A 23,680-nucleotide genomic window follows, 5' to 3' on the forward strand; every position below is an offset into this window, starting at 1 on the left:
TGGTAGTCTTTTCTGTTTTTCCAAATCTTGTGTAATGAAAATGTATTTGCTTTATAATGAAAGGAGTAACTTTTTTGAGGAAGGATACAATAAAGCATAATTTTCTTTCTACATTCAGGTACTTGCACCCAGAAGGATTGCCCTCCGACTACACAATCAGTTTTCTATTCCGGATTCTTCCTGACACTCCACAGGAGCCATTTGCTCTTTGGGAGATTTTAAATAAAAATTTTGACCCATTGGTTGGGGTTATTTTAGACAGTAAGTATATTTATTGAGACCATATTTGCACATACATGTGTGAATCATGTATGTGGCATGCCATCTTGCCTGTTTGTGTATATTACAGAGTACCTGTAATACACTAATCTTATGTGAAAATACTAAACAGTGAATTACATAGCAGTTGATTTACCCTTTCTCTCATTCTTTGAACAAATATATCTTGAGTTCCTATTTTGTGCCAACACTGGGCCTGGATGCAGTAGTGAGGAAGGCGAAGAGAGAAAACCAATTTTTACTGGGATAGGGAAAAGTACAGAAAGGTCATTGGAGGGTCACTGGGAGGGGTGGGACCACGGTTCCTTTTTTTGGACACAGATATGATAAATGTGAGATGCATATTTGATGAGACTGGGTGGAATCATCTAGAAAATGAGTCTAGAAAGAGCAGAGAATAGGTCTGGAGGCTGGGAAATGCCAATGTGTGGAGGTTGGAAAGTTGAGGAACCAATGAAGGCAGTTTCTTAACCTCATGCCCTCGTGCTCTTGGATGTTGTGCATGATGATCACATAAGCAGATCAAGCTTTTGGTTAATATCACTGAGTTTTCTGTATCTAGTTTTAGTTTAGGACTCCAGTGAAGCTAGGAACCAAAGTTTGGAGGCTGTTGCTAGGTGCTATGTGAAACATTTGGATAAGGAAAGTATTAAGCTTGTTTCCAACTAGTGTTTGTAAAAGGATTCTTCAGTACATAGAAACTAATCAACAACTAAACATGATATTGTGGAAGCATTTCAGAATGATATTAAAACTAAGGAAAGGCTGTAGATCGAAAGGGTATACATTACTAACTCTATATATACCTCGGGCTTCAAAACGAATTTTCTCAAAATGATTAAGACTAGATGCTCCTTTTAAAAACAGAGGAATTAATTTGTATCATAGGAATGAATTTGAAAGAAAATATTCATAACTTTTAAATAATAAAATATTCCTTGCAATCGGAAGAATTTAAGATTAGAAAAGCTTGTGCTTGTGTGGTCATAATAAATGAAATATCTTGGGTGGCATAAGTTGCACATCCTGGGAAAGTTGGTTGCTGCAGTGGGTTAAAAAGACAAAAGGACTGGTTTCTAGTCGTTAAGATTTGATAAACTTAAAGCAGCTCTGTCTGCGTCTACTCCCAGCTTTGGACAATTTCTCCCAAGAGAATGATGGGGATGAGAGTCTGGGCAAGAAGTACAGAGGAAGAGTATGTGTAGGGGTCTTTGCTTCACTGTCAGCACCACGGGGTTAAATCAGTTCATGTAGCCAACTGAAAGTGTGCAGGAACCTGGGGACCGTAGATCACTTCCTTACCCATCACAACGTTCTAAATACAGTTTCAAAACAAAAGATGCGTTACTATGTTTTGAGTTGAATTTTAGAAAAAAAATTCACCTATCTTAATTATTTCTAAAATATTTTTATTTTTCTTTCAATAGATGGTGGGAAAACTCTGACATATTTCAACTATGACCAGAGTGGGGATTTTCAAACTGTTACTTTCGAAGGACCGGAAATTAGGAAAATTTTCTATGGAAGCTTTCACAAGGTTAGTAATGCTTTTATGCATATATTCTTTATTCTGTTTGCTATTGAACAAAGCTATTGAAAAAAAATCCATAGGGCTTTGGATCTCAAATTCCAACTGGAGTGAGAATTACCTTCCTGCTTGTTAACATACCCAGAGATTCTGATTTGGTAGTTCTGAGAGAGTACCCTGAAATGTGCATTTTCTTGCAGGTGCTCCAGAAAATAAGGGGGCCACCTTTCCTCTTTGAGGAACAATGTAGTTAAGGATACTGTATTACCAAGTAGACAGTTGCTCATTTGCTGTATATGTGCCATGTAGAAAAGGTTGCTGGTCTGGCTGGTGCAACTAGCTATCAACCAGTGCAGGTGAAAGCACAGTCAGCTGAATCATCTTAAAATGTGCAGATAGAGATAACTGTTTGCACTGATATTTTTACATATATACAAGTACAACCCATCACTGTCATCATAACAATTACCCTGTGGAAAAATTTTGTAAAACCTAAGTGTACTTGTCATTATTATAATAACTCAGCACTTGTGATAGAACTATGTTCCTTAACGTTTGCTTCTCGGAAACACTTATCTGTGTTGATGACTGGGGTGGACTTCTACCAACATCCGCTGCTTCCTTTGTGTTTGGTGAATAAACCCACTGATCTGTGGTGTTAAGCAGTGTAGCACCTACACTGCAGGATGAGCAGAGCATTTACTAGGTGGTGCAGAAAAATGCTTCGCCTCCTAACCAGGTCTCCCTGCCCTTTTAGAGTGAGAGGAGGGAAGCTGCATGGTAATTTTCCTGGCTTCTGTCTCATGGCCTAGAATGCGGTCAGATCAATGGAATTTATGCAACTTTGCTACTTTCTGTGGTTTTGAATGTCATAATTGCATACCACATAATTACGTTAAGAACAATTGCTACAAAAAAAAAAAAACTGTATTTTTCCTGTTTAATAGGACTGTACTACCAGAGGAAAAGGTATCTGAAAAGCACATGAGATACAGGTGGAGATTTATTTGTTCATGGCTCAGCCTGGTCCCATTAGCAGCTCTTTGGACTTAACATTGTTTACTCACCAAATTCTCTTGACATGATTATTTTCTTGGTTATGCAGAGTCTATTGCAAAATAGTAAAAAAAAAAATTGCATGGGAGATGAAAAGCATTTGAGATTTCATAAGTGTTAAAAGAGACATTGTCATTTTAGCCCATAGTTTAGGCATGAACTTGTAATTCTCATTCCAAAGAATCCTTTCTAAATCTTAGGTGAAGATTAAGTTTTATTTCCTTACCAGAAGAACCCAAGAAGTGAAGTTCATTAAAAATCAATTTAAAATTTATAAACCTTCAAGTTTTTAAAAGTTATGTGAAGAAAGACTTCCCTCCACTTTACAGTGTTCATAAAGCCAAAAAGCCAAATGAGGAAGAAAAAAGGCTTCTCATGTGAGAAGATACTTCATAATAGACCTATTAATAGAACACCTCAATGCAAATTCAATTTGTAGAAATCATATTCTATTTGTTCATGAACTTATAAGTGAATAAATACTGTACCTTAATTTCTCATTGATTTTCAGTTTTATTTTGTACACTTTGGTTATGAAGTGTGGGCCCAAAGTCTCTTTCAAAAAGTTTTAATTATATAAATAGGCACTTAGGTGCAAACAAAGAAGCAAAATATCTTGGAAAAATTTTCAATATCTCCTTTTGTAAAACAAAAACAAGATTTTTAAGCATGTGAATAACTCCCCACAAGTTAACAATTCTTAAGGCAGGGGTATTTGAAGCTAGCTTTTCTAGCACCCAGTATGAAAATTTGTAATCTGTAATAATGGAAAGTGTTCTAAGGCTCAGAAACACATGAGGATTGAATTATACTCTAGCAAATGATCGTAACAGAGATGTTAATAAGAAGCAAGGAATGTGGTGAGGTTTATTCCACCCATGTTTCTAAACTTGGGCAACAGTTTATTCCTTTTTGAAGGAAAAGGATTCTCAAGAGTCCCACTGTTACATTATTTGTATCATGATCTAACTTACGTAAAACATGAAAGAAAAATTGGTGTAAGTCCATGTGCTTTCAGCTCACATACAACAATGAAACAAAACTGAAGTTGAGCAAAACCAGTAAAATTAAAAGTAACACTGTCTTAATATGAAAGAGGACATTATTTCATTGACATTCAATTTCTGCTTATGATGTGAATATAGTACTAGCTACTATACCTCCCAAAACCTTGATTGTATTGCCCAAGATTGTGTTTTTTTTGCCCAAGATTGTGGTTTTTTTTTTTTTTTTTTTTTTTGAACTACCATGATATCATAAACAGATTTGTAACTTCTTTTGGTTTTTACTTTGGGTGAAACCATTATTTACCTATTAATTTCACCCCATAACCTTGATTGTATTGCCCAAGATAGTTTTTCTTTCAACTGCCATGATACCTTACCTTAACAGATTTGTGACTTCTTTTCGCTTTAACTTAGGGTGAAATCATTATTTACCTATTAATTTCACTCTTAGCTCATCCATCTGCCAAAACAAGTACTGTAGTACTCATGAGGCTAACACCATCATAAGTTACAATGCATAGATAAGCACTGAAATGTTATGGCAGAACTTGGACATAGTGTGGTTATCTAGTTCACTTAGAATATTCCACCACTGACTGTCACTTAAATAATAACACAGACTTTTACAAGTCCTCACAAAGAATGTGTAGACTTCTGAAAATATGATCATGGACCTCCAGATCATTGAGATTCTAGTTTGAGAAAATTGCACTATCGGCTAAGCTAAATGGCTTTATTTTATTTGAACCTGGCATCACCAGAAAGCATTCCTTCTTCCCTCTCAGATTCTAGACCTTCTTTCCTCATCCTAAATTAAATAAATATTTTTAAAGTGTGGTTTTCCAACCACTTGTAGTACCTTGGATGATTGTTGATGATACATCAACAAGAATTTTTAATTTTAATATTTTTGTTATTTTTAATGTGCATTCAGAAAAGGCCTAGCTGGTACAGCAGTCCTGTGATTTCAGAGATGCGGTTGCTCTCCAGTTAGGCCAGACTATGAAAAGTGAATCCTTTCAAAGCCATTTTAAAAAGAAGTGTTAATTAGAGAAAAATAGTGATGGTACTTGAATGTGGGAAAATCATGGAGATGGCAAAAGTGTAAATTTTATCTTCTAGCAAAATACGTGATGACAGAATTCCTTCTCTTTTCTTTCATACTTTGTAATGATGAGTCATACAGTTATACAAATATACTTGATATTTCCTTCTGTTTCTTACCTCCTAAAACACCTTACTTTTGCCTAGCTACACATTGTTGTCAGCAAGACTTTGGTTGAAGCGGTTATTGACTGCAAGCAAGTGGGTGAGAAGGCAATAAACACATCTGCTAATATCACATCAGATGGTGTAGAAGTACTAGGGAAAATGGTTCGATCAAGAGGACCAGGTGGAAACTCTGCCCCGGTAAGTAAATAAACACTTGAAGCTGTGTTATTGTTAAAGGGGAGAAATCCTTTTAAAGTACATTAGCTATTTTCCAGGGGAAACGTTTAACAAAAAGGTGGATGGATGGATGGATGGATGGATGGATGGATAGATAGTGGCCTCTTTGAATGAATTAAACATGTACATTCAAAGCTTGTGGCAGTAGGCCTCTTCTATATTATACAGAGTATGCATTAGGAATTAGACTAGTTTATTTTCTAAACGCATTTTAAAATTTAAATGGTAAAATATTTATCACATGGTTTGGGGCATAAATGGTTTTTAGAAAAGAATTACAGCTGTAAATGAACCTTATTTATAGAAGCAAATACAAGTCCATACAAAATTAGCAAATATTACACACAGGAAATTGACATAAGCCTCTTATTTGGGTAGATTTGGGCATTTTAAAACTAGGTTTTTGCTATTACTAATGTAAAGTTTACCCTTTAATTATTAGTGGTTATTTAAATAACATACCATTCCAAGATAATATATTTTTTATCATACAACATGGAGTTTAAATCTGGGAGACTTCCAATTGGCAAACACTCCCATCACTCATTACCCAAGAAAAAAAAAAAAAAGAATAGTGCACACGGTTTTTTTTGTGTTAACACTGTGCATTCACAACTAATTAGCAGCATTCTCTAATTTGAGTCATTCTACAATTTGTGAGGCATTTTACTCTTGTAAACAATCCCAACTATTCTAATCTATACTTCTCTTATGTAATAGAACAAGCAAGATAATTATGAATTACTATTGTCTCCCACTTTCACAGATCTGTAGAATTAGCCAGTTATACAAGAGCTGGTAGTTCTCAAAGACTTTTTAAGCTGAAGATCACCTTGTAAAAATGAAATCCTATACTATGTCAAATAAATAAAATAGACCCGTGGTTCTAATTCCAGGCACATGCCTGTAGTAACTACTTGGGAGGCTGAGGCAGGAGATTCGCTCGAACCTGGGAGGCAGAGGTTGCAGTGATTGTACCACTACACTCCAGCCTGGGTGACAGAGCGAGACTCTGTCTCAAAAAAAAAAAAAAAAGGAAACCGTTCTAGGTATATGATAATACTATTACTAATATTTTCTTAATTTTAGAAATAACGAATATAAGGTTTCTGAAAGTTAGTAGGCGTTCACTGAAGAGCAGATATTATTGAACAAAGTCAACAACACATTCTCCATTCTCCATCCCACATTTTTCAGACTTCTAGCACTTGATTATTGATAGTCACACACTATTTTCTTTCTCTTTCATATATCCACATTCACTTCTCTAACCAGATTATAAATCCCTCAAAATAGAAACCACATCATTGTCTTTGTTTAAAACCACCTTACATCACAGTGTCTAATCAATACTGATGAACAGAGTAAGTTCTCAAGAAACATTTGATAGAAATTAAATAAAATATTGTCTGTTCAAATTGTATTATGTCTTTGCTTAAAATTTTGTTTTGTATATATTCCATGTGTGATGTTGACAGTAGTCCAATAATATATATTGTACTCCCTCCAAATTATTTTGTAATTATAATTACAATATATTTCACAGTTATAGTTTTGTAATTGTATTTTAAACTACACTGTATGTAATAATTACACTCCAAATAGATGACCAACTAAGTATCTACGAATTTCTTTCTGAAAGCAAAAATGCCTGCAGGTTTCAGCCTGCTGATGATCAATCTTTACTTTTGGCCATGAAAGAAATGCAATTAAACAGAGCACTCTCTGTGATTACTTCCAACTACTAGTAGACAAAGGAGAATTATAGAAGTCAATATTTAAAGAGTTCTTTGTAAGGCTAGTAGGAAAAAAGTCATAGCATTTGTTAGAATCTAGAAGTCTACAAAGGATTACTAACTAGATTTTCAGGCTGCCCACTTACTGAAGAATTTGATTATGTTGAAATGAATGTATTAGGTTAGATCTCAAGAATGTGATTGGAAACTCAGACATGCTTTTTGAGGGGTATTTCTTAATCATTTCAGTATAAGGTAAGAGAAGTCTCAGTTTCAGTTTTAAATTTAGAAATCACAGACTGCCAATCTAATCTTGATATACATTTGTACTCTAATACCTAGAAAAAGGGAATGTGTGTTGTACAAATTGTGGATTATTCTAGGAGGAGTAATTATTATATAAGAGAGATTAGTAATTTGTAGGTCTCCATTCCCTGTCAAATCCAGCAATTATTCAATAAATGCCAGATGGTGGAAGAGTCTAAAGATTTAGTCTTTAAAGAAAATACATTCTTTCTAAACCATAATTTAGTAGAAGATAGATTAATGGATTTAAGGAAACAGAAACTACTCAATAGAAATCACTCACGTTCTTAATAAAATCAGCTGGTGTTCAGCAATGCAAGATTGTATAGGGCAGTAACAGTTTGTACTGGACTAAACTAACAAGTAGGCTTAATTCAGCGGTCTCTATACATGTGGAATGAAACATAACAACTGTGCTACTCCTTTCCAATTATTTTCTCCTAAGAAGTTTCTCCTGGATTTTCTGTTACCTAATGAAATGATTCTAGAAAAGTCTTGAGCTTCTGGCATATGATCATGTTTCTTAGTGCCTTTCTTCCACCTTCGCAAATCTAATACTTAGGTAATTATCCAATTGGCGTATATTTAGCTCCCTGCTGTTCAAATAAAAGAGATGTATGAGTTATGCCATGGAGTTGTCTATCATTTTAGTCACTGACTTATAACTTTTATATAGAAATCAATAGTAGGCTAGTTGATGATTCTACAAACATTGTTTGAAAACAAGTGTTAAATTGCTTAAAAAAAAAAAAAGGATATTTTCACCTGAACTATCTATTTTAAGCTTTAAAATTATAATGATGACTAATAGTTATTACATCCCTGCTGGGAGCTAGGCAGTTTGTACTTCCCTGGGATTATTTCATTTAATTCTGTAATAATACTAGAAAGAGATACATCTTCCCTACTCTGTAGATACAGAAACTGAGACTTTAAGAAGCTAGGGTCAGGTCCCCTTTCAGGTGAGTGTAGTGAGATAAGACACTATAGCCGACTTCCATAAGATCATCTACCTTTCATTCCAGTGCTGCTTCCATTAGGTCAGACTCTGATTATTACAGGATAAAGGCAGAGAAGGGAGTTTGGTCTGTACCAGAGACTATATGTCCTATCTGTTCATCGACAGGTTCAATTATTTGAATTACAACCTTGAGAGCAAAGCTATCAAAACTTACCCCCAAGTGTGTCTATACCTAAAAATTCTAATTAATACCAACAAGTGTAATAGCTATTGATTTTTATTTTCTAATTTAATTAGTATCTTCGTGGCTTCCCTTGAATTCAATAAATTGATTAGAACAAATTAAAAACACCCAGTTCAATAGTAGACAAGTGGTAAATGCACAGTCTGAGTTTTGTGATGGCATAAATAAAAGTTAAACATCAAAATACAAACAGAAAATGGTTTAGTTCCTCAGTACTCTTTCACCAGTATTCTTGTGCCATGTAAAGCTCTCTAAATATTTGTATAAGTTCAGATACAGCTTTACTTTAAATTATAAACTTAGTTATAATATGTTAGAAAAAACAATCAGGGGATAAAATTTGGCACTGAGTGGAAAGTGGAGCCAGGGGTACATTTTAATTCCCATTCACAGATCAAAATGACTCAACTGCTGAGAAACATTTTAATGTTATTTTCATGCTAACATTTGACCCCAAGTGACTTGCCTTTTGTGCAAAACCAGACAAAAATGTCTAACAATGAAAAATGAGCATTCATAATTGGCTAAGTATTCCCTTGAAAGACATGATGAAAAGTGAAAGAAAGTAGGAGGTTTTGTGCCTCTTCCTTTTTTTTCTTTTTTTTTTTTTTTAGCAAAGATATATCTTTTATAATTTTCAGTAGTTATAAAAAAGTTACAAAAGTGAAAAAGGGCTGCTTCTTGCATTAGGTCTCTAAAATGTTCTTTATTTTGAGCCACACTACCTTGCATTTTTAAGATACTCAAATATGAGATCTTTTGACATACCATCTTGTACTGTCTCCTGTATAATTTGTACAAATATGTATATTATTGCTTTTGGAATAAAAGCCAGAGGCTTTTTTTCTCTCTCTTTTAATCAATCCCCTAAAATGTGCCTTGGAAAAAAAAGTCCCTAAATAAAGGCTGAGGAATCTAAACTATTACAAGTGCAAACAATTATGAATAAATTTGTTGTACTCAAAAGAAAAAGCTGCTGACATCATCTAACTTGCAAAAGAAAAGTGAGCCCATGTAACATTCCTGAAATTATAATATTGGCTTCATTCAGCATTTAGTAGGCATTCAACCCCTGGAATAAATAAATTGAGCTCCTAACAGTCCCAGTAACTTCATAGGGCAGAAATCTAGCAAAAGGTTTGTATGTAGACCTTAGACTGTTATAGGTGATTAGGTGGTGAATGTTTGTTTGAAAAACTTCAAGAAATCTTGATGTATACTGGGGCTAGTGAAAGATCTTTTCTTTAAGTAAGTCTTTCCATTCATGAAAATGTTTTTGCTCTGAGGGCTCTATTCAGAAATGAAAAATTTCTTAATGAATAAATGATTTGCAGACTTAGCTGAATCTATCCAATGCTGTCATAATGGGACCTATTTAATAAATGTCCCCGGACAGAATGGCATTGTGAGATTACGCTGGGCTCTATCTGCATTTTAAATGTTAGATCAAAGATAGTGCATGCATTTTTAAAATAAACCACAAGAAAATGGGGCATGCCATTTAAATCTCAAACAGAACTAACCCTTCAACATGTAATTACATTATTTAAACTTTTTCATCCCTGGACCTGTTCCACAGAATGGACCTTGCTATGATCATAACCCATAGCAGCGATCCGGAGATTTAATAATATATGCAAAGTACTTAGGATAGTGCCTGGCACATAGTAACATTCATTCCTGCAAATGTTTGTTGCTATTGTTGTTGTTATTTGCTAACATTTTTCTCAATCAAAACATTTCATAGATATTATTGTGGGAAAATAACTACCCTTATATTTCTGTCTCAATACTGTCACTGTCATTTTGATTCTACTTTTTTGGCCTTTGTATTATATGTACACCTGCCAACTATATTCCAGGCACTGTTCTAAATATTTCCTCTATACTAACTCATTTAATCATCACAACCACATGAATACAGATGAGAAAACTAAGCCTCCAAGGCATTAAATAATTTGCTCAGAGTAACTCAGTTTGTCAGTGGAGGAGTCAGGGTTGACACCAAGGCAGTCTAGCTCCATCGTCTCAGAAACCCCATGCTCTTTGAAATATTTGTTATTTTCATTGTCATTGTTTATAAAAATAAGCTATAATGTATTTTTTCAAATGTTTTAATTTTATTAGGTGATGCAAAAGTAATTGCAAATTTTGCCATTACTTTTACACCAACCTAATAAACACTTAATTTTTTACTAGACATGATATTTTTTTGTTTGCTTGCCCTGCACAGGCTCAGTTATCATTCTCTTGGATGGTGGAGGGGAGCCTTAAACCATCTAGGAAAATGCAGTGAGCCATGCACATGTTTCTGCAGACAGCTCAGTAAATGTATATAGGATCAAGAAAATAAGATGCTTTGACTCATGGATTTGCTTTCAAAATTCAAGGGTTATTTTATTGATCAGTTGGAATGAATGTTTGCAATAAAGCATAGTTACTTGAGTATAATGACAGAAAGCCCTATTTGCTTTTGTCTACTCTCAGAACAAGTTCTTTTGTGATAGTGCATGCAGTTTTAATAACATGTTTCAATAGTTCTATCTACTTGGGCATTATCATTGTTCTGGAAGATGTTTGGCAAAGGAAGGGTAGTACTATTTGGGAGAAAATAAGGAAGGCATCAAGAGTTCCAGGTGAAAACACTACTCGCTGAAAGGGAGATTACAGTTTTAAAATGAAAATATTTCATCCTCCCAGATCAGTAAGAAAGCACACTCTTACTATTTGAAAATAATGTAGGAAGAAATATAGTAGAAATGATTGGGTCATTAAGCTAGTGTTAGCCCTTAATGATGTTATAATGATGTTTCTGTATATTTCAACATTTACGTTGACTTATCACCAACACACGTGAGTGGAGCAAGCCTGTCTAAATATTTATGGTATGATCAATGACTTAAAAATACACATAGCTTACATTCTCACAATACTGAATGTGAAGTTGTCATGACATTTTCCACATTGTATACAGTATTTGTGTGCTTCTCTCTTACTCCAAGTTCTAGGTCAGGACTATGATTTTTAAAAAAATGTTTGTATTCTAAAAGTCTACATTGTATCTGACTTACCTTATGCACTGAAGAAAGGTTACTGAGTGTGTGTACAAAGAAATGAAGTGAGAATTAATTCAATAAGCCTTCCTGGGTACTTATGATATGCCACATATCGTGATAGGTGACATAAACATGAGTTTGGTAACATGAATAATTGTATTGTGTAGTGGGAGGTGTGCCATAGAGGAGGCATATGAAGTGTTGTGTGATTTGGGAACAGCTATGATGGGCTTTGCAGGGAAGACTTTAACAGAGGAGCTAAGCTTACTCTTTAGGTAGAAAGGGGAGGGGAAGTTGTGATAAGTAAGAAGGTTTAGATCATGGATGAGTAATTATAGACAAAATCTTAGATCACTGTGTGTTTGAGGAAAAGAATTAGTTTGATATCGTTGGAGTTAACTTTTTAACTTACTGTAGTGTATTATTAATGTCTTGATATTTTGTTATAGAATACATAACAAAATCATAATTATAAAGATAATTTATTTATGTATATTTTATTGAATGACAATTTTCTTTTTAAATTATAGTTCCAGTTACAGATGTTTGATATTGTTTGTTCCGCATCATGGGCCAATACAGACAAATGCTGTGAACTTCCAGGCCTGGTAAGCATTCTTCCTTTGTTTCCATTGATTCCTTAAACTGTATTTAATTTTCTGGAATGAGAAGCTATTTCTCAACATTCATATCATAGGCAATTCATTGAGATGATGAAATTAGAGGTTAATAAGGAGGTATGTCTGACATTAACAGGATTTCTCCTGTGTGACCTAGGATCACATACAGTGTGAACTGCACAACTCAGAGGGTGCTATTTACACATAGTTAAGATGTTCCAAAATTCCATTGGCTCATGAAGCCCTTAGTGTCTCAATTTTTTCTTGGCACCACTAAGCCAAAAGAACACCTTGCAGTTCCAGTTGTGAAATAATAGGTCCAAATATCTTACTAAATATTTATGTCCTAACAACTCAGTAGCCATATAAAGTAACAATGTACATACATTGAAAGAAGAAAAAGATATTTATATTTTATTCTTAAATGACCAAAATTGCTTACTGATGGGATGTGTGTATGTACTGAACCCTGCAGCATATCTTATATCTTGGGATCATATTGGCCATTGCCATCCTCACTTCTTTTTCCACGTTGCTTTTTTTCATAGTGCTTGCCTTTCATCATAGCAACTCTCTTTGTAAATTAGGGCATCATCCAAAAAAAGGTGTTGCAGACTTGAATATTGAAACTACAAACTACCCTGAGCTTGTCATTCATACAAAGTCCAATGGGTGCCAAATATTGCTGTGCTTCTCTTAAAATTTTAAAACATTCACAAGACCCCTGTGAGTTCAATATAGTGCTCCTGGGTATCTTGATGCACACTTTTAGAACTGTAGTCATAATCTACATGCCCTGTATGTGATGCTACTAGAAAACTGAACATTTAGAAGTTATTTATACCAAGTTATGGTATAAATATTTATTCCTAACAACTCAGTAGCCCATATAAAATACAATACACATCAATTGAAAGAAAAAAATGAAATTTAGATTTTATTCTTGAATAACCATGATTTCTTACTGATGGGATGTGTGTATACTTACACATATATATGTGTGTGTATACTTACATATATATATATGTATATATGTAAGCTGACATGGATGACCCTGTCATGGTTGGACAGTAGTCATGTCTTAATAATTAAACCTGGAATTCTCTAGAGCATGGGGAAGCCTTCATGAAGTCTGTGAGATTTGATCTTATAACTGTATTAGTTTGTTCTCACGTTGCTAATAAAGACATACCCAAGACTGGATAATTTATAAAGAAAGGAGGTTTGGTTGACTCGCAGTTTGGCAGGGCTGGGGAGGCTTCAGGAAACTTATAACAAAAGCAGAAGGGAAGCAAACACATCCTTCTTCACATGGTGGCAGCAAGGAGAAGTGCGGAATGAAGGTAGGGGAAAAGCCCCTTATAAAACCATCAGATCTTATGAGAACTCACTATCATGAGAACAGCATGGAGGTAACCACCTCTATGATTCAGTACCTGGCTTACATTATGCACCGAAGAAAAAGTTACTGAGTTGAAAAAGTCACTCCACTGGGTCTTGCCCATGACACATGGGGATTATTGGAACCATAACAAGATGAGATTTGGGTGGGGACACAGCCAAACCATATCAGTAAGACTCACTATATCAATAAGCCAAGCCATATCAGTAAGACAACACCAGCTCACAACATCTACTGCAAGCACCAAATTCATGGCAGCCTGTGTTTGAGAAGGAAGCAACTTATTCTTCTTCACCAAGTTTCTAGTAAACTCTGGTGAGAAATTAAATCAGAAACACCTCAATGTTATGCTTAAGGGCAGGTAGATTGGAAATTGGCAGGACAAACTCTTAGAATCCTCTATTGTATCAAGCAAAGATGTGATCGCCACTTTTTCTGTGAAGGATCCTTCTCGTTCCTTTTCTTTTTGCTTGTCTCACTGAAAAGGCATAAATTCCATAGTAGGAAGACATGGTGCAGTAATAGTCAGCAGCACTGGCAAAACCATCACTGAATCTCTGGTTACATGCGGCCTGTTGTTAGCCTTATTTTGGGATCTTTCAGAATACTAAAGTTTGTGTTTCACTCTAGCTGGCCAGATTTCAGCCCAGATGTGTTCACAGGGAGTTTGAACTGAAATATTTTACTGTTGTCCAACATTTAGACAAAAGTATATACACCATGTAACAGGCCATTTGCTCAACCTTTTCTGGCTTTCTGTTGTGAATGTTGTAGAGACTCAGGTTATTTTCAGTTTGGCAATTTAACTGTCATCTGTCCTCTATTTGGCTCTAATTTTATTTTCCCCCAAAGTCTTAAATAATGACTAGTATTTTCTCTATCCAAGGGGACTGACAGACTCCATGAAGTTCTATGGTATCTTATCCCAGTGCTGAGCTCATTTTGGCTGCTGCTCTAAATGGGATATTTGTAAATTGTTCAATAGCTGTTAGCAGGTGCTCTGTCTTCCTCTACATTCTAGTAACTCATTCAGATATATTCAGCCTTCCATTAATAATCTATTTTGTAATGTCACATGACAACAATATTCCCTGAGAGAGAAGAAAAATGTTCTCCTATTCCAAAGCCTTAGATCAACTCTGTGATGTTTTTCTTACTTTCAACCACAGAATGTGAGCAGTTGTGGAAATTGTCAAAGGGAATTGATAATGAGTTTTAACATTAATTTTATTTTGATTTTCTGTTTGTTTTAGTATAGATATAGTTGTTTAGATTGAGTACTCCAACAAATATTCTTTCATCCTTTGAAACAGAGAAAATATAGCATAAAAAATTTTAAGATCTTTAATTCACAGAGTACTAATACTCCAACAAAATTAAATACTAATCAAGATTTATTTTTGTACCCACTTCTGATTGTCTTTTTTCACTTGGATTCCCAAGCTCATCTTAGCAACAACCATTGATAATAGTGATTATCAGTGACCAGAAGGTACGCATTCATTTTTCTTTACAGAAAAGATTTTGTAATCAAGAGTGAATTCTCTGCCTTTCCAATGTGCACTTAGAAATCTAAAAATATCTTAAGCTGTTTTCTGTGAGCCAATAAAGCCATTTGTATAAACTGGCATGCTAATGGTTTTGCTTTTTTTGTTTCTTTTCAGAGAGATGATGAATCTTGTCCAGACCTTCCACATTCCTGCTCCTGTTCTGAAACTAATGAAATAGCTCTGGGACCAGCAGGCCCACCAGTAAGTCTTGCTGAGTTCAGCCTTAAATGTTCTTTAATAATATTAATAGTTATCACTTGTGTGTCTAATATGTGTTGTCTACTGTACTAAATGGCTATTACTCACTTAATCATAGGAGTAAAGTGAGACACAGAGATGTTATGTAACTTGATTAAAGAACACAGCCTGGAGGAGCTGGGCTTCAAATCCAAGTCTCCATGACTCCTAGAGATGATACTCCTCACCATTGTGCCATATGGTGTCTCGTACTAGTCTATACACAGAATCTTTCCAATAAGCTACTATGGTTAATTTTCAGTGTGACTATTTCAAACCAGGTCCTTTATTTGTACCTGTGAGATTTGCATACACCTGCTTTGTCCACTGTCTCTCTTTTTTTAAACGTTTACTTTAGGTTCAGGAGTACATGCGAAGGTTTGTTACAAAGATAGGTAAATTCATGTCATGGAGATTTGTTGTACAGATTATTTCATCGCCCAACTACCAAGTCTAGTACTCAATAGCTGTTTTTCTGCGCCTTTCTCTCCTTCCATCCTCAGCCCTCAAGTAGGCCCCAGTGTCTGTTGTTCCCTTTCTTGTGTCCATGAGTTCTCACAATTTAGTTCCCACTTACAAGTGAAAACATGTGGTATTTGGTTTTCTGTTTCTGTGTTAGTTTCCTAAGATAATGGCCTCCAGCTCCAACCACATTCCCACAAAAGACAGGATCTTGATCTTTTTCATAGCTGCATAGTATTCCATGATGAGTGTGTACCACATTTTCTTTATCCAGTCTGTCACTGCTGGGCATTTAGGTTGATTCCATGCCTTTGCCATTGTGAATAGTGCTACAATGAATATTTATGTGCATGTGTCTTTATGATAGAATGATTTCTATTCCTTTGGGTATACACCTAGTAATGGGATTGCTGGGTTGAATAGTTGTTCTGTTTTTAGCTCTTTGAGGAATTACCACACTGCTTTTCACAATGGTTGAACTAATTTATGCTCCCACCAACAGTGTATAAGTGTTCCCTTTTCTTTGCAACCTTGCCAGCGTCAGTTATTTTTTTTCAGTTTTTAGTAATAGGCATTCTGACTGCTGTGAGATGGTATTTCATTGTGATTTTGATTTTTATTTCTCTCATGATCAGTGATATTGAGCTTTTTTTTCGTATGCTTTTTGGCCACTTGTATGTCTTCTTCTGAAAAGCATTTGTTTATGTCCTTTGTTCACTTTTTAATTGGGTTGTTTGGGTTTTTTCTTGTAAATTTGTTTAAATTCCTAATAGATGGATATTAGACCTTTGTCACATGCACAATTTGGAAAAATTTTCTTCCATTCTGTAGGTTGTCTGTTTACTCTGTTGACAGGTACTTCTGCTGTGCAGAAGCTCTTTAGTATAATTAGAGCCCATTTGTCAATTTTTGCTTTAGTTTTGATTGCTTTTTCTGTCTTCATCGTTAAATCTTTGCTTATGCCTGTGTCCTGAATGGTACTGCCTAGTTTGTATTCCGGGTTTTTATAGTCGTGGGTTTTACATTTAAGTCTTTAGTCCATCTTGAGTTAGTTTTTGTATATGGTATAAGGGAGGGGTTCAGTTTCAATCTTCTGCATGTAGCTAGCCAGTTATCCCAACACCATTTATCAGATAGGGAGTTCTTTCCCTATTGCTCATTTTTTTGTTTGTTTGTTTGTTTTGTTTTGTTTTTTTATTGAACTCTGGGGTACATGTGCAGATCATGCAGGATTGTTCATAGGTACATACATGGCAAGATGGTTTGCTGTCTCAACCTCCTGTCACCTATATCTGGCATTTCTCCCCATGTTATCTCTCCCCACTCCCCGCTGTCCCTTCCCTGGCCCCACCAACAGACCCCAATGTGTGATGCTCCCTCCCTGTATCCATGAGTTCTCATTGTTCAACACCCACCAATGAGTGAGAACATGCAGTGGTTAATTTTCTGTACTTGTGTCAGTTTGCTGAGAATGAGGAAGCAAGTTCTTAACAACCTACAAAGAGACTTAGACTCCCTCACAATAATAGTGGGAGACTTTAACACTCCACTGTCAATATTAGACAGATTAACGAGACAGAAAATTTACAAGGATATCCAGGACTTGAACTCAGATCTGGACCAAGTGGATCTAATAGACATCTATAGAACTCTCCACCCCAAATCCACAGAATATACATTCTTCTCAGCACCACATCACACCTATCCTAAAATTGACCACATAATTGGAAGTAAAACACTCCTCAGCAAATGCAAAAGAATGGAAATCATAACAAACAGTCTCTCAGACCACAGTGCAATCAAATTAGAACTCAAAATTGAGAAACTAACTCAGAACCGCACAACTTCATGGAAACTGAACAACTGGCTCTTGAATGTTGACTGGATAAACAATGAAATGAAGGCAGAAATAAAGTTCTTTGAAACCAATGAGAACAAAGACACAACATACCAGAATCACTGGGACACATTTAAAGCAGTGTCTAGAGGGAAATTTATAGCAATAAATGCCCACATGAGAAGCAAGGAAAGATCTAAAATTGACACCCTGTCATCAAAATTGAAAGAGCTAGAGGAGCAAGATCAAAAAAACTCAAAAGCTAGCAGAAGACGAGAAATAACTAAGATCAGAACAGAACTGAAGGAGATAGAAACACAAAAACCCTTCAAAAAATTAATAAATCCAGGAGCTGGTTTTTTGAAAAGATCAACAAAATAGACTGCTAGCCAGATTAATAAAAAAGAAAAGAGAGAAGAATCAAATAGATGCAATAAAAAAACAATAAAGAGGATATCGCCACTGATTCCACAGAAATACAAACTACCATCAGAGATTACTACAAACAACTCTATGCACATAAACCAGTAAACCTGGAAAAAATGGATAAATTCCTGGACACTTGCACCCTCCCAAGCCTAAACCAGGAAGAAGTTGAGGCCCTGAATAGACCAATAACAAGGGCTGAAGTCGAGGCAGCAATTAATAGCTTACCAATCAAAAAAGTCCAGGTCTGGGTGGGTTCACAGCTGAATTCTACCAGGCATACAAAGAGGAGCTGGTACCACTCCTTCTGAAACTATTCCAAACAAAAAGAGGGAATCCTTCCCAAATCATTTTATGAGACGAACATCATCCTGATACCAGAACTCAGCAGAGACTCAACAAAAAAAGAGAACTTCAGGCCAATATCCCCGTTGCTTGTTTTTGTCAGCTCTGTTGAAGATCAGATGGTCATAGGTGTGTGGTCTTATTTCTGGATTCTCTATTTTATTCCTTTGTTCTATGTGTCTGTTCTTGTACCAGTGCCATAATGTTTTGGTTACTGGAGCCCTATAGTATAGTTTGAAGTCAGAGAATACGATGCCACCAGCTTTGTTCTTTTTGCTTAAGATTGACTTGACTATTCAGACTCTTTTTTTGGTTCCATATGAATTTTAAAATACTTTTTTCTAGTTCTGTAAAGAATGTTATTGGTAGTTTGATAGGAGTTGCATTAAATCTGTAAATTGCTTTGGGTAGTACGGCCATTTTAACAACATTGATATTTCCTATCGAAGAGCATGGAATGTTTTTTCATTTGTTTATGTCATCTCTGATTTCTTTGGGCAGTGTTTTATAATTCTCATTGCAGAGATCTTTCCACCCTTGTTAGCTGTATTCCTAGGTATTTTATGCTTTTTGTGGCAGTTGTGGATGGGATTGCATTCTTGATTTGGCTCTTGGCTTGGCTGCTGTTGGTATATAGGGATGTTAGTGATTTTTGTACATTGATTTTGTATCCTGAAACTATACTAAAGTTGTTTGTTAGCTGAAGGAGCTTTTGGACTGAGACGATGGGGTTTTCTAGACATAGAATCATGTCCTCTACAAACAGGGATAGTTTGACTCCCTGTCTTCCTATTTGGATGCCCTTTATTTCTTTCTCTTGCCTGATCGCACTGGTCAGGACTTCCAATATATGGTAAATAGGAGTGGTGAGAGAGAGCATCCTTGTCTTGTGCTGATTTTCAATAGGGAATACTTCCAGTTTTTGCCCATTCAGTATGATGTCGGCTGCAGGTTTGTAATATATGGCTTTTATTATTTTAAGGCGTATTCCTTTGATCTCTATTTTATTGAGAGTTTTTAGCATGAAGGGATGCTGACTTTTATCAAATCCTTTTTTGCATTTATTGAGATAATTACGTGTTTTTTGTCTGTAGTTCTGTTTATGTGACGAGTCACATTTATTGATTTGCCTATGATGAGCTAACCTAGCATCCTGGGGATGAAGCCTACTTGATTGTGGTGGATTAGCTTTTTGATGTGCTGCTAGGTTCAGTTTGCAAGTATTTTGTTGAGGAATTTTGAATTGATGTTCATCAAGGATATTAGCCTGAAGTTTTATTTTCTCTTGTTGTGTCTCTGCCAGGTTTTACTATCAGGATGATGCTCACCTCATAGAATGAGTTGAGGAGGAGTTCTTCCTCCTCAATTTTTTGGAATAGTTTCTAAAGGAATGTTACCGGCTCTTCTTTCTACATCTGATAGAATTTGAATGTGAATCCATCTGGTCCTGGGTTTTTTTGTTTTTTTTTTTTTTGCTTGGTAGGCTATTTATTATGGATTCAATTTCAGACCTTGTTATTGGTCTGTTCAGGGAATCAATTTCTTCCTGGTTTAGTCTTGGGAGGAGTATGTGTCCAGGAATTTATCCATCTCTTCTAGGTTTTCTAGTATGTGAGCATAACATCCCTTTTTTATTTGTAATTGTATTTGTTTGGATCTCCTCTCTTTTCTGCTTTATTAGTCTAGCTGGTGGCTTATCTATCTTACTAATTTTTTCAAAAAAATAACTATTGGATTTGTTGTTAGGTTGTTAATTTGAGATCCTTCCAACTTTTTGATATGGGTGTGTAGTTCTATGAATTTATCTCTTAACACTGCCTTAGCTGTGTCCCAGATATTCTGATGTATTGTATCTTTGTTCTCATTAGTTTCAAAAAACTTATTGATTCTGCTTAATTTTGTTATTTACCCAAAGGTCATTCAGGAACATGTTGTTTGATTTCCATGTAATTGTGTGGGTTTGAGCAATGTTTTTTGAGTCTTGATTTCTATTTTTTTTGCACAGTAGTCCAAGAGTGTGTTTGATATAATTTCAGTTCTTTTGCATTTTCTGAGGATTGCTTTATGACCAATTATGTGGTCAATTTTAGAGTATGTGCCATTTGGTGATGAGAAGAATTTATATTCTGTTGTTTTTGAGTGGAGAGTTCTATAGAGGTCTATGAGATTCATTTGGTCCAATGTAGAGTTCAGGTCCTGAATATCTTTGTGAATTTTCTGCCTCAGTTATCTGTCTAATACTGTCAGTGGAGTATTGAAATCTCCCATTATTATTGTGTAGGAGTCTAAGTCTCTTTGTAGGTCTCTTAGAACTTGCTTTATGAATCAGAGTGCTCCAGTGTTAGAAGAATATATGTTTAGTGTAGTTAGGTCTTCTTGTTGAACTGAACCCTTTACCAGTATGTAATGCCCTTCTTTGTCTTCTTTTTTTTTAATCTTTGTTGGTTTAAAGTTTATTTTGTTTGAAATTAGGATTACGATATCTGATTTTTACTAATTTCTATTTGCTTGATAGATTTTCTTCCATCCCTTTATTTTGAGCCTATGTGTGACACTGCACATGAGATGGGTTTCTTGAAGGCAGCATACCGTTAGCTCTTGCTTTTGTTATTTAGCTTGCCACTTTGTGTCTTTTAAGAGGGGCATTTAGCCCATTGACATTCAAGATTAGTATTAATATGTATGTATTTGATACTGTCATTGTGTTGTAAGCTGGTTATTATGCTGGCTTGTTTGTGTAGTTGCTTTATAGTGTCACTGGTCTGTGCATTTAAGTGTGTTTTTGTATTGGCTGGTAATGGACTTTCCTTTCCATATTTAGTATTCCTATTTTTTTTTAATAATTATTATTATACTTTAAGTTTTGGAGTACATGTGCAGAACATGCAGGCTTGTTACATAGGTATACATGTGTCATAGTGGTTTGCTGCATACATCACCTCGTTATCTACATTAGGTATTTCTCTTAATGCTATCCCTCCTCTGGCCCCGACCCCCAACAGGCCCCAGTGTGTGATGTTCCCCTCCCTGTGTCCATGTGTTCTCATTGTTCAACACCTACTTATGAGTGAGAACATGCAGTGTTTGGTTTTCTGTTCTTGTGTTAATTTGCTGAGAATGATGATTTCCAGCTTCATCTGTGTCCCTGCAAAGGACATGAACTCATCCTTTTTTATGGCTGCATAGTATTCCATGGTGTATATATGCCACACTTTCTTTATCCAGTCTATCACTGATGGGCATTTGGGTTGGTTCCAAGTCTTTGCTATTGTAAATAGTGCTGCAATAAACATACGTGTACATGTGTCTTTTTAATAGAATGATTTATAATCCTTTGGGTATATACCCAGTAATAGGGTTGCTGGGTCAAATGGTATTTCTAGATCTAGATCCTTGAGGAATTGCCACATTTTCTTCCACAATACAACTAATTTACACTCCCACCAACAGTGTAAAAGCATTCCCATTTCTCCACATCCTCTCCAGTATCTGTTGTCTCCTGATTTTTTAATGATCACCATTCTAACTGGCGTGAGATGGTATCTCAATGTGGTTTTGATTTGCATTTCTCTAATGACCAGTGATCATGAGTTTTTTTCATGTTTGTTGGCTGCATAAATGTCTTCTTTTGAAAAGTGTCTGTTCATATCCTTTGCCTACTTTTTGATGGGGTTGTTTGTTTGTTTTTTCTTGTAAATTTGTTTAAGCTCCTTGTAGATTCTGGATATTAGCCCTTTGTCAGATATTTTGCAATCTCTTGTAAGGCAAGTCTGGTGTTAATGAACTCCATCATCATTTGCGTATCTGAAAAGAATTTACTCTTTCTCTTAGGAACCTTAGTTTGACTGAATATGAGATTCTTGGTTTAAGATTTTTTTTTTTTTTTATTCAAGAATGTTGACTGTAGACCCCCAATCTCTTCTGGCTTGTAGGGTTTCAATTGAGAGATCTGCTGTTAGCCTGATGGGGCTCCCTTTGTAGGTGACCTGCCCTTTTTCTCTAGCTGCCTATAACATTCTCTCATTTTGACCTTGAAAAGTCTGAGGATTATTTTTCTTGGGGATTATCTTATTTTGTAGAATCTTGCAGGGGTCTCTGTATTTCCCAAATTTGACCGTTGGCCTCTCTAGCAAGGCTGAAGTTTTCATGGATGATATCCTGAAATATGTTTCCCAGCTTGTTTTCTCACTGTCCTTTTCAGAGATGCCAATGATTCATAGATTTGGCCTCGTTACATAATCCCATATTTCTCAGAGATTTCATTCATTCCTTTTCATTTTTTTTTTCAATTTTTGTCTGACTCTCCTTTTCTCAGAGATCCAGTCTTCAATTTCTGATATTCTTTTCTCAGAAATAATCTAATCTGAGTAGAATATCTTTTCTGCTCTTAATATTTGTGATTGCATTGTAAAATTCTTACAGTGTATTTTCAACTCTGTCAGATCCATGAGGATCCATTTTTCATACTGGCTATTTCATTTGTCAACTTGTGTATCATTTTATTGTGATTCTTAGTTTTGGATTGAGTTTTGCCATTCTCCTAAATCCTGATGGTATTCATTCCTATCCATATTCTGAATTCTATTTCTGTCATTTCAGCCAACTCATACTGTTTAAGACCCCCTATTGTAGAAATAGTATGGTCATTTGGATAACATAGGACATTCTGACCATTTGAGGTTTTTTTCTTTCATGTTTTTGAAGTAACTTTGATTTTCTATATTTATTGCCCATTATAGTAACAGCAGAGAAAATTAGATTACGGTAATTTCTTACTATGTATTTCAGGGTTTTTTTAATTTCTTCTTTAAAAAAATGGGATACCTGTGCAGAACATGCAGGTTTGTTACGTAGGTATATGTGTGCCAGGGTGGTTTGCTATATCTATTGACTCATCCTCTAAGATCCCTCCACTTACCCCTCACCCCCAAACAGACCCTGGTGTGTTGTTCCCCTCTCTGTGTCCATGTGTTTTCAATGTTTAGCTCCCACTTATGAGTGAGAACATGCAGTGTTTTGTTTTCTGTTCCTGTGTTAGTTTGCCAAGGACAATGGCATCCACATTCATCCATGATCCCTGCAAGGGACATTCCTTTTTATAGTTGTATAGTATTCCATGGTATATATGTGCCACATTTCTTTATCCAGTCTATCATTGATGGGCACTTGGGTTGGTTCC

At 35.5% G+C, this 23,680-nt stretch overlaps 1 protein-coding gene across 10 annotated transcripts in view; it reads left to right on the plus strand.

Moving 5' to 3' along the window:
• The window catches only part of COL14A1 (collagen type XIV alpha 1 chain), a 302,227-nt gene that overhangs the window by 203,938 nt on the left and 74,609 nt on the right, over window positions 1-23,680 (plus strand). For all 10 annotated transcript variants that reach the window (XM_012466432.2, XM_064384550.1, XM_064384551.1 and 7 more), the window contains 5 exons: window positions 119-261; window positions 1,707-1,816; window positions 5,122-5,280; window positions 12,153-12,230; window positions 15,309-15,395. In XM_012466432.2, the coding sequence (XP_012321855.2) occupies window positions 119-261; window positions 1,707-1,816; window positions 5,122-5,280; window positions 12,153-12,230; window positions 15,309-15,395 (577 nt within the window). The remainder of the gene's footprint in view (window positions 1-118; window positions 262-1,706; window positions 1,817-5,121; window positions 5,281-12,152; window positions 12,231-15,308; window positions 15,396-23,680) is intronic.

Source organism: Aotus nancymaae, unplaced genomic scaffold, assembly GCF_030222135.1.
Source record: "Aotus nancymaae isolate 86718 unplaced genomic scaffold, 86718_ANA_hifiasm-v0.15.2.pri h1tg000036l, whole genome shotgun sequence".
Lineage (NCBI taxonomy): Eukaryota > Metazoa > Chordata > Mammalia > Primates > Aotidae > Aotus > Aotus nancymaae.